General features: G+C 47.2%; 1 protein-coding gene across 1 annotated transcript in view; it reads right to left on the reverse strand.

Moving 5' to 3' along the window:
• The window catches only part of Farp2 (FERM, ARH/RhoGEF and pleckstrin domain protein 2), a 114,067-nt gene that overhangs the window by 20,652 nt on the left and 77,013 nt on the right, over positions 1-16,402 (reverse strand). Inside the window, exons 13-14 of the mRNA XM_075951358.1 lie at positions 16,014-16,269; positions 2,291-2,460 (exon numbers count right to left, since the gene is read on the reverse strand). Of these exons, the coding sequence (XP_075807473.1) occupies positions 2,291-2,460; positions 16,014-16,269 (426 nt within the window). The remainder of the gene's footprint in view (positions 1-2,290; positions 2,461-16,013; positions 16,270-16,402) is intronic.

Here is a 16,402-nt window from a genome sequence, read left to right on the forward strand (position 1 = left end):
TTTCCTGGGGATCTGATGCTTTCTGTGCCTCTGTGGTCACTGCATGCATGTGGTACACATACATACATACAAATGAAACACTCATATACATAAATACAATAAAAAGTGTCAAGTGGAAGGCAGTGGAACAAAGGGGAAGGCTGGCTCCTGTTCCCACCAGCAGGCGTGGAGGGCCATCCATTCCTTATTCCTCACAGCTGAGCAGGCCCGGGCATGGATGGGACAGATGTGCCCAGGGTGAGTCTTCAAGACGGTCAACGGTGGCTTTTGATTTCCAGTCAGAAGAGTAGGAGACTCTGATGGAAAGCTACCTTCAGGTCAACTCCAGCTACTTCTGTGGGTCTGTGATGGACCTGGCAATCTCTGCCCCTGGGAGCTCAGCTCTGCTTGATCCTAGCTTTATTAGGTCGACTTAGATATTCGGGACTGTACAGTTGCCAGACCAGAGCTGAATCTCAGGGCTGCTGTGGATCTACCTCCATCTTCGGTTAAGCAGCTACCACCTCCTGGAAGGCGCGTGTCAGTGAAGGCTAGAGGTGACCTTGACCCACAGGGCCTGGGAAGGGTGTTGCTTGACCGGACACCTTCTCTTAGGATTACACACTGTGAGCTCAACCATCTCAGATGAAGAATCAACTAGCTTTTTTTGTTTTGTTTTGATAATGTGGTAACGTTAACATCCAGTGTTAGAAAGAGTTTCCTCAATCCACTTTTTTTTTTGTACCAAGGAAATGACGAAATAGATTATTAGGTTTCCAAAATAAATAAAAATGGCCATAAGACAATTGTGTTCCTAGTCCTGTGAGTAGGCCACCTCTTGCGGGCAGGCCTCCAGGATAGCCACCTAGTAGCCAGCTCCCTCATCTGGTTCAAAGGCCTTCTCCCAGGGAAGGTGGGGTCCCAGAGGATCCCTGGGCACAGAGAAGGGAGTGGCCTGTCTCACAGCGTGTGGAAATGGGTCTTGCCCTCCCTGCAAAGGTGTTCATGCCAAACACATGTGGCCAATGAAGTTGGAGTGATCTCACCGCAGGCTGATCCTAGTCCTGCAAGTAGGCCACCTCTTGCGGGCAGGCCTCCAGATAGCCACCTAGTAGCCAGCTCCCTCATCTGGTTCAAAGGCCTTCTCCCAGGGAAGGTGGGGTCCCAGAGGATCCCTGGGCACAGAGAGGGGAGTGGCCTGTCTCACAGCGTGTGGAAATGGGTCTTGCCCTCCCTGCGAAGGTGTCTCAAATGTCCCACAGGCCTCTCTACTCTCTGCATAATTAGGCTAAAATCTTGCTATAGTTTGGGTTTGGACTGTTCCTGAGAGGCTGACATGTTGAAATACTTGGTCTCCTATTTGGCAATATGGGAAAGTGGTGAACTTCAGGTGGGACCCAGTGGGGACAGGAAAGTCCCCAAAGGGTTAGTGGGGTGTGGTCCTGCTTCTCTTTCATGTCCTGGCCATGAAACAACCGGTCGTTCCACCATGAGCTCCTATCAAGACAGCCTCTCTGGGGCCCAGACAGCAGAGCAGCAGACCAGGGGCTAAAACCACCCACACTGTGAGACAAAATGGAATTTGTGTCTTCATAATTGACCTGCCTCGGGTGTTCCTGTTACAGTGAGAGACAGCAAATACAAACAGGGAACACAGGCGCTGCAAGGACGGCAATTTTCTGCGATGGTACTGGAGACAACTCCAGGCTGGCTACCTTAAGGCAAACTGGTTGTCCCTGGCACCTAGGAGTAAGTGGGATCTTTTGCTTGTTGGTTCTCTACTGGACATTCCAAACGTGCCCTCACTACAGAGACCTATAGGAACACCATGTCATGTCACATCACAAAGCCCAGGACCCCCCACCTCAGGCATTCTCTCTATTGGCCAGGTCCCTTTATCATCCAGAAGTCTCTGATAAAAGAACTTCTTGAGCCCCAACCAACCTTCCTTTTGCAACGGGATCTCCAAGTTACTCACCTATAAGGAAGGAGAAAGGAAGGAACGGGTAGGAGCGAAACAAAAGGGGAGAGGCAGTGACCCCTGCAGGGAATTAGCCTGCCTCTTTCCCACTCATCTTCGGGATCCAGCCTAACACTGGGAACCATGGATGCCAAAACAGCCTGTTACCCAAACAAGGGAAAGTGTGTTTACATGGAGCTCTGACTTCTAAGAATAACAGTGTCTTAGAAAGGGGTTCTGTTGATGTTCTGCCCAGGGCTTATGGGGTGTGAGTGTCTTTTCCTGGCCACCCCGGGGCTCCCCGGTAAAGGTTTGCATCCATCAGCACCATCAGTCTCAAGATTGGCCCACCTTGTGTTTCTGCTCTTCTTGGTTGTCCGTCCTGGCTGTACTGAGGACAGGGCTGAGAACAGGGGACGGGCCCTGCTCAGTTGTGCTCAGAGAGGCCTGAAGCTCAGGGCTCTGCCTCAGCTGGCTCTTCGGGCTGGAGGGAGAAGGCTGAGGGCTATCCACAGAAAAGCCTGGAAACGAACGAAGTAGGGTGGAGCAAAAATGAGAACAGCTGTGAGGTCGGCCTCCCTCGCGCTAGATTGCAAACCTCGTGCTGCAATAGCTTTGATGGAGAACGTGTGTGGTCTGTCACCTGCACTCCTAGACACGACACCAAAGGAAGCGTGGTGATGGCTATTCTGCCCAGTATCGGAGACCAGCACATGGTGTGACTCCTCCTGGCCCCGAGTTGTGTTTCTAGGGGCTTCTTTCTGGGTAAATCAAACACCACAGGCCTGTGAAGCAAGGCTCCGCGGAGGCCAAGGATGGCAGAGGCCCGTGCCTCACATGCCGCCCCCCTGGCAGGCACACCGAGGTTTTGGCCTGTGTCACTACCGAGTCATTACAAAGCTGAATACATAAAGCTGCTTATTTCACAGCTGTCTTCGAGTTGCTGCCCTTTTCACTACCGAGTGTTTTTTTTCTTCCTGTTGGTTTCTCATACCAAAATAAGAGACTAGTACTCAACTCCTCTCCTTATTAAAACAGTATTTGCTTTTGAATAGCCTAGAATTTCAGCCAGCTTCCTAGGAGGTCAATGATGAAGCATAATTCACCTGACAATTTATAATACTGAAATTTCCTTAGGAGGCAGAGGCAGGATGATCATGAATTTAAGGCCAGCCTGGGCAACAAAGTAATATCCTGTCACACATATAAAAAAGGAAAATTCCCTAATTTCTTGTCGAAGGATTCTCATACTTACCTATGGAAAATCAACAATTATTAAATGCCAAATTTAGAGATACATTTAAATATACCTCCTTACCCTCCTGCTTTCACATCCTGAATGCCTGGATGACAGACAGACTGCACCATAACTTCAAATGGTATTGTTCAGGAGAAATTCAAATGGTATTAGAAACTCCGGACATTTTTCCTAACTATGACTATTAAGGTGCCCGAGTCCCCTGGTTTCAGGGACGCCAGAGTACCTGGCCTCCCCCTCCACCCCTTTCAAAGGAAGATCCTCATAGTCTGTAGCGACCAGTTTATAAGACTAAGCCTTGGTTATTGAGCTTAAAGATCCCAAATGAGAACAGGAGCACGGATGGGCACAGGCCCTGGGCAGGGCAGCCTCTGTTGTACCAAGCTGGAGCAGAGGAGGTCCTTATTTTCACATTGACAAAGTCAGTGGCTGCAAGGACCTCGCCTGCTGCCGGGGAGTTTGAAGGCGCTCTGACAGCGTTCTGATAGAGTTCTGCTCGGAAATGGTTGACAAGTCATAGCTGAAGGCAGGAGAAAGCATTTATTGACATAGAAAACCTAGACGATGTTACTATATGAAAGTTTAACAACCAGTTTATTAAAATTTGCTTTATTACGTATTTAAACATGCTAGACAACATTAGTGATGAAAAGTTGTATCTGCCGCTGCATTTCAGAGTAGAGCCGACCTCCCCCGCTGCCCTCAACTGTGCGCTATTCCCTATGTGGAGCACATCCCAAAGAGGCACCCGTTAAGGGCTATGCTTCAAGCTCTTTGTTGCTGGTAAGTCAGAACTGCATGAGGTCCTTTTATGAAATTAAAATTCAGAGAAAATCTAGAAGCTATCTCTAACTTACACTTTATACTGTTTAAAATATAGTTGTGATGCTTTACATTCAATTATAAAAAGAAAATCAAAGACCACATTTTAAGAGCCAAGAGATGGTGGTGCATACCTTTAATTCCAGCACTTGCGGAACTAGAGACAGGAGGATCTCTGAGTTCGAGGCCAGTCTGAACTATAGAGTGAGTTCTTGGACAGTTATAGCTACGTAGAGAAACCCTGTCTCAAAACAAAACAAACTTCCCCCCGCAAAACAAACAAACAAACAAACAAACTAAAAAAAACCCCAAACAAACAAGAAAAGGATACCTAGGTTACAATCCACAATCCCTGAGAAGCCGGGTAACAAGGAGGACCCTAAGAGATACATGCAGGAATGCCCTGGAAAAGATAAGATCTCCTAAATAAATTGGGAGTGCAAGGGGGAAGGTAGGGTGGAGGGGGGAGAGGAGAACAGAAAGGAATGGGATGGTTGAGTTGGGAGAGGGACAGAGAGGGAGAGCAAGGAAATCTTAATAGAGGGAGCCATTATGGGGTTAGGGAGGAATCTGGTGCTACGGAAACTCCCAGGAATCCACAAGGATGACCCCAGCTAAGACTCCTCGCAATAGTGGAGGGTGCCTAAACCGGTCCCCCCCTGTAATCAGATAGATAACCACCCTAATTGTCATCATAGAACCTTCATTCAGTAACTGATAGAAGTAGATGCAGAGATCTACAGCTAAGCACTGGGCTGAGCTCCCAGAGTCCAGTTGAAAAGAGGGAGGAGGGACTATATGAGCAAAGGGGTCAAGACCATGATGAGACAGCTCACCTGAGCTAGTGGAAGCTCCCTAACTCTGGACTGACAGCTGGGGAATCTGCATAGGACCAAACTAGGTCCTCTGAATGTGAATAACAGTTCTGTGGCTTGGGCAGTCTGTGGGGCTACTGGCAGTGGGACCAGGATTTATCCCTAGTGCATGAACTGGCCTTTTGGAGCCCATTCCTTATGGAGAGACGCCTTGCTCAGCTTCGATTTGGGAGAGTGGGGGTGGGCTTGGTCCTACTGCGACTTGATATGCCAGATTTCATTGACTCCCCATGGGAAGCCTCACCCTTTCTGAGGAGTGGATGGGAGCTGGGTGGGGGGGAAAACGGAGGAGAGGAAAAGGGGAACCATGGTTGGCATGTAAAAACTCTTTAAAAGTTTTTTAAAAAAAACTTTTTAAATAAAAAAAATTAAAAAACTAAACAAAAAAACCCCTAAAAGTAACAAAAAAACTCCTCCCAAAACAAGAGACCACCACTTTACCAAAAACAAGAGACCACCACTTTACCAAAAACAAGAGACCACCACTTTACTCATGTCTCCAATGCTCCTCATAGCATCACACTTGAAGATAGTAAGTCTAGAGAAAGTTCTAGAGGACAATTAAAAAATGCCTGGACTACAAAGCAATATAGAGCATAGGCCAGCCTGCAATCCTAACAATTATACGTCAGCTGGACTCCACAGCAAGCCCCATCTCAAAACAAAACAAAACACACTCCCCACCCCTCAGAACAAATCCAAAACCAGACAAAACAAAACGGGCTACCATAAAGGCTGGAAGGATGGTTTGGTGGTTAAGAGCATTTGCTCCTGTTCCAGAGGACCCAGGCTTGGTTCCCAGCACCCACATGGTGGTTCACAACTGCCTGTAACACCAGCTCCAGTGGATCTGATGCCCTATTCTGACCCCTGTGGGCACCATGCGTGCATGTAGGGCATAGATATATACATGCAGGAAAAACATTCATAAACATAAAATAAAAATAAATCTTTTGATGTGCGGAACATGCAGAACGGTGTGCTTTAGGCACCATCAAACAGTGCACTTTTGGGATGCTGGTAGGGTCAGCAGGACTGTGCAGCCAACGTGATGGAAACAGCCATGAAGGCAGGAGACGTACTGCCAGCAACCGGCCTTTTAGTAAGCACAGTATAAAGAGGGGGAGACTCCACTTTGGGATGGATTAGGGTTAGTGTAAACTACTTTTGGTTTTATGGCAGTTAAAAAATCACTTGATATTATCACTGTACATATTTTATATATTATAAAAGTTATCAACTCAAAATTTAGTGAATAATCCACAAGGTGCCCTGAATTTTTTTTTACAGTTAAACTTGTGAGAGAAAAATTTCTAAATTATTCTTGAAATTATACAAATAAAGACCATCAGGTGTTAAATAATCTGGGTCTGGGACTTAGTAGAATACTTCTCCAGCACTTGCAAGGTCCTCAATTTGACCCCCAGCAAACACACACCCACACCCACTCCACCACTGCCACTACTCTACCAAAAACTATGAGGAAATGTTTTGTCAAGTAACTGGCAATAAACATAAAGTTTGTCTAAACGTGAGTGTGGTGTGTCTTCTGAGCTCCGTCAGCACAGCGGTGTCTGTCCTGGCAGCACTTTCAGCTGGAGCCACCGTTGTACACAGCGTGTGTGTGCGTGTGTGTGTGTGTGTGTGTGTGTGTATGTGTGTGTGTGTGTGTGTGTGTGTGTGTGCGCGCGCACACGTGCGTGTATGCATGTTGAAGGGTGGCTAGCTAGGATGCTTTCCGGAAGTGACAAAGACAGCATGAAGTCAGTGCCATTCAGGTTCTGCGACTCAGTGTTCCCTGGCGTGAAAGACAATTGGCCTAACAGTTCTTCCATTGAAAGCCCTCTTATTACTGAGACATACTTTCGTTTTGTTTTGTAGACAGGCTCCACAAGTAGCTCAGGCTGCTCTCCAAACTCCCTGATCTTCCTGCTTCTACTTCCTGAGTACTGGAATTACAGGTGTAAAAAGAATGCATGGCTGAAGTTGTCTTAAGTATAGTTTTACGTGCTATGTAATGTTTTATGGTAACTGACATTTCACCACAGAGTCATCTTAAGTATCTGCAGAAACACCGAAGTTCCTCTCATCGGCAGTAGCGAGAGTAAATCAGTATTGGGCTGAGCCACGGAATCCGTTAAAAAACTCAACTCATCCCCAGCTCTTGATGTATATGCCCACACTCAGAGAACACTCAACCCTCCTGCTGTCGTGGGAAGGACCAACTTTAGCTGCAGAGAAGGGATTCTTCAGTTCCAAAACAGTATAAAGAGCAGCTCTGAACTCCACATTTCTGTGGGGACAGATTCCACAGTCCACTGGGAGACGCTGCTGCACAAGCTGGAGGTGGGGGTGTCATTGAACATTCTCTCAGAGGTATAAACTTGCTGTCACAGGGCACTTAACACTTACTTCAAACTGTCAGCAGTCAGCCTTTCTGGCAGGTGGTTTATCTCCTAAGAATTCTCAAAGTACATCTGATGACTTTTGAAATGTTATTTAAATTCTTTTGTGCTTACCTTCACTTTTCCTTCAAGACAATTGCTTGTGTTCATCTAACTAGAGATGGAAGATGATGAAAAAGGACTTCACATTTAGAGAGAAAAGAAAATGTACTTTTATTTCATACCTTTAAGTTCTTTTTAAGAACTCTTTAACAGTCTTGAACATATCTGCCTCACAGCACAGCATCAGATCCTATTCAGCAAAACTTAAGGTCAAGTTGAAGGTTAATTTGAGTCTAAGAAGCACAAAGGAAACTATGGCTTGAATGGTAGACTGTCAGTTTCAGAAAGGAAGACTGCATGATGCAAACAGGTAAATGGGCATTTGATGAGTTCACAAACACTGTTTCTGGCTTTGCTACCCACTTTTACACACAGAATCTGGTTGAAAACAAGCGGAAGGTGGCGGAATCATTAACAGTGCCTCCCTACCTTGATGAGGAGATGAGGAAGACAAGGAGCCAGCAGCCCTTTGCCCCTCCAGTACTGCCCCCAGCAGCCTTCTCAGAACCACACCAGGGTGCTCACTCTCCCCGTGGCAGGTGTGCCAGACCCCCTACCAGGACGTGGAAGCCACCATCAACTGCCAGATCAACCTGGAACAGCTCCAGTGTCTACCTATCCTGTATTAGCGCTGTCACCATGATGGTATGTGGCTCTCAGCTTTGTTCACGAGAATGTCACAAGAGAAAATGATAAAGCTGCAGAAACCATCGAGGTAGCTGGATCTTCCTTCAGGCTGTCAAGAAATCAGACTGAAGCAACTGAGACAGTGGGCTGAAGGCGTGCTCCACCTGGGAAGAAGGGGGTTTTATTACTAGAGCTGGACAGACTGCCAAGGACAAAATACAAGCACACATGTGTGACGTCAGTGAGACTCATTACCTGAGCAAGTAAGTGAATTCCAACAAAGAACTGGTGATCCTGTGGCCAACAAAGCCAGAGTTCCCCAACGTGACCTGGTAGAACGTCCTGGCAAGTGCACCCAGGGGACAGCAGTGAGAGCCGAGCCTGAGGCGGACTCTCCTGTAGCTCATGTCAGGCAATTTCATGCTTGTTGGGGCTTAACACTGCACAGAACACCAACTTAAGTTCTTTAATTACAGAGGGGAGGGAGGAGGAGAGGAAGGGGAGAAGAGGCACAGCTCTGCCAGGTTATGTGGTTTACTCCTGCACATAGACTTCGATAGTTTCGTTTTAGTGGAACGATTCTTGGGCGGGGGAAGGGTATAGCTTACTGGCAGAGCATTTACCTAACAGGTATTAATCAGGTCTAAAACAGAAAACAAACCCCTCCAGATCCAAAAACATACTTTTGCCTAAAACCTTTAGAGCCTGTGACAAGTCAAATATAGTGAGTCTACTGAGTGGGTCTCATCAGAAGTGGCAGAGTTTGCCAGGTGGTGGTGGCGCACGCCTTTAATCCCAGCACTCGGGAGGCAGAGGCAGGCGGATCTCTGTGAGTTCACAGCCAGCCTGGTCTACGTGAGCTAGTTTTGGGACAGACTCCAAAACTACAGAGAAACCCTGTCTCAAAAACCAAAATCAAAACAAAACAAAACCAATCAATCAAACAAAAGTAAGGACCTCGCTGGCTATACCATCTCCATCAGATGGGGCGCTAACTCAGGTCAGATGGTACACAAAGCCCTGAGCCAGAACACAGCAGCTCATTTATGTCAGTTTTCTCCCTAGAGACCCACACATTAGGTCATCACTTCATTCATGTGCAGCAGGTGCTGGACAGTCAAGGTGTCGGCAGGGAGTAGGCCTGTGCAACAGGAGACCTGAGTTCCTGAGACTAGTCTCTTTTCTGTGAGAGGTGACTGCCGCCACGGACTGTCTCCCATAAGTGCTGTTGCCCAGGCCTCTGTTCTGTGGAGAGAGACAGAGGCTGGACTCTGGGGGCCTAATCACTGGTGCCTGGACCTATAACTCTGTACTCCCAACACCTCAAAGAGTCAAAGTGTTTCTGGCCACTGCTGCCCAGAAGTTGGCAACAAGGTCCCTGAGCCCCCCAAGGATGCAAGGGACCAGAAAAGTATGGACCTCCAAGCAGAAAGCAGAAAACCTGTTAGATGAATGGGAAGTTCAAGTTTGTAGCTGGAGAAAAACCTGCTTGAGACCACTGAGCTCTAGGGAGTAAGCAGTGCACTCCGGGACAGGTCTCGTCCCTGTGGGAGCACACTGAAAAGATGTCCTAGCGCTCAGCTGTCGGGGTCAGCAGCACTTCCGGCACAGTGTGCTCGGCACTGAAGGTGGCAGGTTGAGGCTTGCGCCTTCAAGTGTGGTACGTGGTCTAAGCACGCTGCACAGGCTCCTCCATCTCCTCTGCCACACTGGCCATGTTAACCATATCAGACAACAACAGAAAGGTATTGAAAGAATGCTAAGACAGAGGAAGCAAGATGCTACACCCAACCGCTGGCCTTCCATACAGATATCACTACCCACAGCCACAGCGATGCAATCTATGCAAGCACCACGCAGCCTGTTTGGTGCTCAGGTGCCCATGAAAGAAACATCAGTGAAGGTTTGCATAAATACGTGCTTGTTTCAAGGATTAATTTAATATGTGAAATAATCTGCAACCTATATAAATCAAAACTCTTAAGTAGAAGGAAAGAAAGCTAAAAAGCCCATTTAAAAATTCATAGGAAATATTTCCTCATTTTATTGAATAAACAATTAAAAATTGTCAGTACATATCTGCAAATTTATAAATGGTGATTTCAATAGAAAACAGATTTGATAAGTACCACAAACCAGACAATCGAAATGTCTCTTTAAAGCATCAACAAGTTCGAATGCATAAAGAAACCCCAGCTCCACTTCTCTCCATTTCCTAGAAGAGTCAATGTATACTCTTTCACCCAGAAGACAGAGCTTTGTGCACTAGTGGACACTGGCGTTGGCGACTTCAAGGAAGGAGGTAACACCTGCCACCTGCAGCAGTGTCTTTTGCATAAGTAGCCCTGCGACAAGAGCCAAAGTGAGACCATGGCAGATGCAAAGCCATGGACTTGAGAACAAACATTAACCACGGAATACTACACTGATAATGAACTTTCTGCTGTTCTAGGAACTGGAGGGAATGAGTGTACCGTGAAGATCTACAGGAACTATCAGCATCGACTGGCACATAAACACATTAAGAGTTAAGAACATGCGTGTGCACATTGCTGTGTTGTCATAACCACAGTGAGGGTGACACAATACAATCATTACTCAGGCAGAACAGGGGAGATTATGAAAAAATGAACATATACCTGTGCACGGAAGCCATCGGAAAGGATGGAATCACTGGGCATGTCAACAGTTTTCATGTTACATTCCTGGATGTGCTAGTGCACATCCCTTGGTCATCTGCACTAAATAAAACACAAGTGCTAATGAAGACAGGGCATTCTAATCTAATGCCAGACCTAACGCCTCTGCCGTGTAAAAAGGCACATGGCCGTACCTAATGGATCAGAAGCCTATGCAGTGCAGAACCCTACACATCTCTAGTATGAACAGTCTCGCTGCCATGTAAGTATTGTTAGTCTTCAAATATTCACGTGGCTTATATAAAATACTGAGACTTTGGGATTTTAAATATAAAAATAGACTTGGTAACTAAGAAAAATGTATCTAAAGCAGAGTACATTGTTAGAGGTGGGCTTAATGGTTAGAATAGATACTGCTTGATGGTGGCCTTGTACTGCAGGGGACAGCCACAGTCTTGTTCCCTATAAACACTGACACACTGGTTACTATTATTTACACAGACAGACCTGACCACTGTTACCTTTCTGCATGGACACACTGGCTGTGACAGCTCTCTACCTGGGTTTCCTTCCTACCCATCCTCAAAGTCACGAGGACAGCCTTGACAGGAGCCTATGCCCTTGAAGAAGTTCTGGACATAACGAAGGAAACCAGCAGACTGAGCCCTGGAAAACTCACTCCGAGGAGCTGTTCCAGACCAGGACGTGCTGCTCAAGGCTATGAACTCACCTCCCTCAGTCTCTGCATGCTTCCCAGCCACTGGTTACATGGGCCACACCCCCACACTGCAGCCACTGATGACACAGGCAGGCAGACCAAAGAAAGGCTCAGTGCACATTCCGGCCAAACTGCAGCTTCTCCCAAGGGGAGAGCGGCACCGTAGCTCAAGAGCAGCGAGGAGAGGAGATCTGTGACAGCTATGGCACCCTGGGCTCTAGGCTGAGCACCTGCCCACGGCGACTCCTTAGGAGAGGAGGTCAGGACAGTGTGAACAGGAACTCAGAAGAAGGCACAGCTGAGGAAGTAGCAACACTCCATTAAAAAAAACTTGTTTAAAATTTCTCCACATTTCGCCAAAAAGTGACCCTGTACTAGTGCCACCCATAGAGTACCTGGGAAGCCAGGCTCGTACCAAAGCTGCCTTACTCCTTGTCCACTGGAGGAACTGGTATCATACCTGGCTGGCCTCCTGGGTGCCAGTCCAGGCTTTGGGACCGGAGGCAGCATCACTCGCCTGGCTTTCCCTACAGGGCACACCCTAAAAATAGGGGATGACTGAAACGTAACAAGCAGACATAGAAAGCAGGCCATGTCTGTCTCCTGACTTGAACAGTCAAACACTAACTGGCTTGTCACTTTTTGAGACAGGATCTCACCATGTAGCCCAGGCTGGCCTTAACTCAAGAGCCTCTTCCCTCCACTTTCAGAATGCTAAGATTGCAGGTGTGTGCCATGCCCAAGCACTCTGAAGATCACTGGGTAATTTAAGGACATTCTTAGCATTGGGTTATAGCAGGGAACTATCATTTTATACGATAATGAGTGTGTAGGCTCATGCAGAGTGTACCTTGTGTTTCAGAAATACTTTCAGAATTCTAAAGAAAGGTATAATAAGCTTCTTTAAAATGCTACAGTCCCAATTGGAAAAGGCAAAGGACGGCAGTAAACACCTATAATCCCAACACCGAGGAGGCTACAGCAAGAAGATCACAAGCCCAAGGCCTGCCCGGGCAGCTAAGCAAGAGCGTGCCTCAGCATAAACGGTAACAGCAGACTGGATAGAGCTGGTGGTAGGCAGAACTGCAAAGAGCCCAGGTTCAACACCCAGCACTGCAGACAAACTAGAAGAAAAGAGACAGAGTAGGTGTGCCAAATACCAGCAACACTGATGCGGGCCAGGACTGGACGGGGAGAACAGGTTTATTATACTTCTTTTGGTTTTGAATATTTTGAAAACATCCCCCATGAAGGAATTATCTACAGAAAGTGAGGTTCCATTAGTAGAAAGAAAAAAAAACAACAACAAAATTCACTTTATAGGAGGCCTAACAGAAGATGGTGACAACAGACTTCACTGTGACTCTCTAAGGGAAGAGTGTGGAAAACTGACTTAGAGGAGGAGATCCTTGCCTGTCTGAAGGGAACGACCCTTTCCATCAGCACTAGCTTTACCGTGAAGTAGTCACCCAAGCCTGGTAGTAGAGTCAGCTCTACCCCTCCTATACTTGACCTGCTATGAGGGTGGGCTTGCTTAGAAAACAAATGAGTGTTGAGTTCAAGCCTCAGCACCTCAAAAACTGGATGTGTGATAGCAGGTACGCTTGCAATCCCAGTGTTCTAGATGTGGAGGTAGAGGGCCAAGATATCTTTGGCTAGATAGCCTTGGATACAGGGTCTCAGAAAATCAGACCAACCAGCCAGCCAAAAATCACGAATGACAACCTGGCTGCTTCACAGCATTAATGAGTACACTGAGTACGTGGCAATGAGGGAGCAGGGTCGTCTTCAGCAACCATGCGAATACTAAGGTTCAAGAACAGTTTAAAGATGATACATACTAGTTCTTCCCCAAACACAAATCCAAGGTTTACTCTGGGAATGAAGCACGGGAGAAGACCAGCTTCTGAAGCACTTCTGCTCTAAGCAGCACCCCACCTCTAAGAAAAAAGGGGACAGAAAAAACAATAACTAAACACACAGCAAGCACTGATTGACTGGACCAATAGAAGAGACTGCAGCTTACAAGTCTAAGGGAATTACAAAAACGAAAATTATGGCTGGGCAGAGTTTATGTTCCCAGCATTTGTGAGGTTGAGACAAATATATTGCCATGAGTTCAAGGCTAGCTTGGGCTACATGAGTTCTAGGTCAGCCTGGGCCACACAGTAAGACCTTGTCACAGAAACCAAAAGAAAAAAAAAGATACATTTAGCCACAACCACCTTGCTATAATCTGAACAATACAATAAGAAAAGACAGATGCCCACGGTGCCTCAAAGGCCAGCACTGTTATTCCATCCTAGCACAGAACCTGAATGGGTGGTTAAAGTTCCCAGAGGAGGCTGGAGGTGGATCTCAGTGATGAGACACTTGCCTAGCATGTTCAAGGACCTCGCTTCACACCGGAAAAAAATGATTTCCACAGGACATTTTGAGAAGAAAACAAAACTTTCAATGTGTATTGCACTGCTATATAAGATCACAAAGGACCACCACCAAACCAACCAAATGCACGGTAACTCCTAGTCACCTGCGGCCTGTAGACCAGACACACATAACCGAGTCTGGCCAGGACAGATCAGGGTCAGCACTTATGAGATCCTGTCTGTACCATGAACATCAGTTCTGTCCTTCAGAGTACTTTGGAACAGGGAGTCCTCCACATAACACCAATCAGGTCTACCTCAGCACATGCTCACTGGGCCCTCACTGCTTTGGGGAAGAGCCATGTCTGCAAACAGCTAGCAATGTATAATACAGACTCATGCAACCCAACATCACTCCTAGAGAGAGGATTCAAATTCTAGTACATCTTGAGGCATTTTTTTATGTTCTAATCATTTTAAACAAACAACTGGCTATGCCACTAAAAGAAATGACTCTCCTGCACCAGCTCATGTTATGACCTTCAAAGCTCACTTGTGGATCTGGCTCTGCTCGGCTACAACCACAGCGCCTACTGCACCTGTACTTAAGATGAACAAAGGGAAGCAAAGTAGCTCACACTTTTATAGTGGCTTTTAGACCAGTACCTCTGCAAACCTGCTCTGAACACAGAATGGCCTTGGTCTCAAGTCTGCAATTAGGAGAGGCTGGTGGCACCAGTGAAGTCCCAGGGCCACCTCTGCATCCAGAAGGCTATAGTCTCCACTGTCCCTCTGGGGTTAGAATGCGTTCAAGGCATCCTGCAGAGATTTTATATACAGCGCTGGCTGTACAAACTAAACAAAACCTACATGCTAACTGGTCGTGGGAAGCATGGGTCATTTTAAAAGCAGCACCAAGGGGCATGACACACAATCTATTACAGACGAACAGAATCTGAACCGCATAATATTAAAAATGTATAGCACCAGTTTTTACTTGAATTCAAAGCAGGTGTCAAAAATGCCAATGCTGCAGAGGCCAATTCCTCAGTCACTACAGGGAATGGCTGAAAACACTCCTCTCGTTTAGAGTCACGTGTAACTTCAAATCAAAGTTTTAGCTCCTTGACATTCAAAACCAAATAATCTACCTGTAATTAGAAACAACCCCTGACTATCTAGCATGAACTCATTCACCTTCTATGTCTGAGGCAAAGGATTCTGATCTCTAACTGTGCCCAGGGAGAGGGGTCTCTTTATAAAGGAGATCTGAGGGTCAAGACGGGTTTTGATCTATCTGCTTTCCTGGAGTGGAAGTCTTTAAATTGGGCTGAAAACTGAAAGGGACTCTCTCCCCACCAGTCTGTGCAAAAGGGTTACTGAAGAAGAGGCTCATGTCCAGGGGCGCCTCAGCCTCCGAGTCCCATGAGTCTGTGTCTGTGCTGCTCGAGTCTTCAGCGGTTGTGGGGGGGTAGCTGAGCTGCTCTAGCTGGTCTATAATGTCAGAGAACTGGAAGGCTGAGCTGGACTCGGAGCGCACTGAGTAGGCTGGGAAGTTGACCATGGAGCTGGCCTCAGACTGATTGGCTGAGCTGGATGTGTGCAGAGAGAGCCCACCATGCAGTGGCATGTTGTTGAGGGAGCTGTTATCAGACTGGTTGTTCCTAAGTGAGCTAGTTTCGGAAGGACTCAACAGGCTCTGCATCAGGCTAGCCTGTGCCTTCACCTCAAACAGCTCTGAGGTGTCTGAGGGATGGACATTGCCATTGAAGTCACTTCCTTCCCCAAATTCAAAATCATCTTCTACACTCATGTCCACTGCCTCAGTGGAGTATCTATCTGGGCTGGATTGGGCCGACGCTGGGTGCTGGAAGGAATCCAGACCACATAAGGCAGGGGACCCAGCGGACTGGACGGGTAACAGCGACTTCTGAAGGACTAAAGAACCATACGGGAAAGAAAAGGCCTCGGAGCCTCCAGCAAAGAAGGAGATGTCTGCCGGGTCATCGTCGATGAACTCTTCAGACACCTGCAGCTGTGCGTTTGTCAATGTGAAAACAGGGGGCCCTCTGAGGCCACCCTGGGACTCCCCGCTGGGCAAGAAGGAGCCTGCAGAAAACTCATCCTCGCTACTGTCATTTCTGCCAAGAGCTTTCAGTCCCCTACTGGCCCTCCCTTTGTTTAGGTCTAAAGCATTGAGACTCTGTCCTCTGGGACAGGCAGAACCATGGCTGTTCACAACACCACAAAACCCGGCACCTGGACCAGGCTGGAGCACAGGGGGTCCAGGCAGATGGGCCGACTGCGTGCTGGGGCCTTCGGATGATGTTCTGCTGTTCCTCTCTGCTGCTGTGCTCTTGACGGAGGGAGCCTGGGGATCCACAAGGGAGCTGCTGCTGTCCTTCACGCTGAGCATACCAGAAGGGGACAGAGAGGAAGCAGGGACTGCGTAAAAGGAGGCATTTGCTGAAGACAGGGAGGCAGAAGCTCTCAGGCCATCGGTGAATGAGATGCTCTGGGGATCAAAATTAAGAGAAGAAAACAAAAAAAAAAGGCACAAATAAAATTAAAAAATGCTATTGCAAATTGTAAAGTCAATTGGGTCAACTTCCAACATCTATACATCCTTACAGTTTTCTTAAAAACGG

This window comes from Microtus pennsylvanicus, chromosome 17, assembly GCF_037038515.1.
Source record: "Microtus pennsylvanicus isolate mMicPen1 chromosome 17, mMicPen1.hap1, whole genome shotgun sequence".
NCBI lineage: Eukaryota > Metazoa > Chordata > Mammalia > Rodentia > Cricetidae > Microtus > Microtus pennsylvanicus.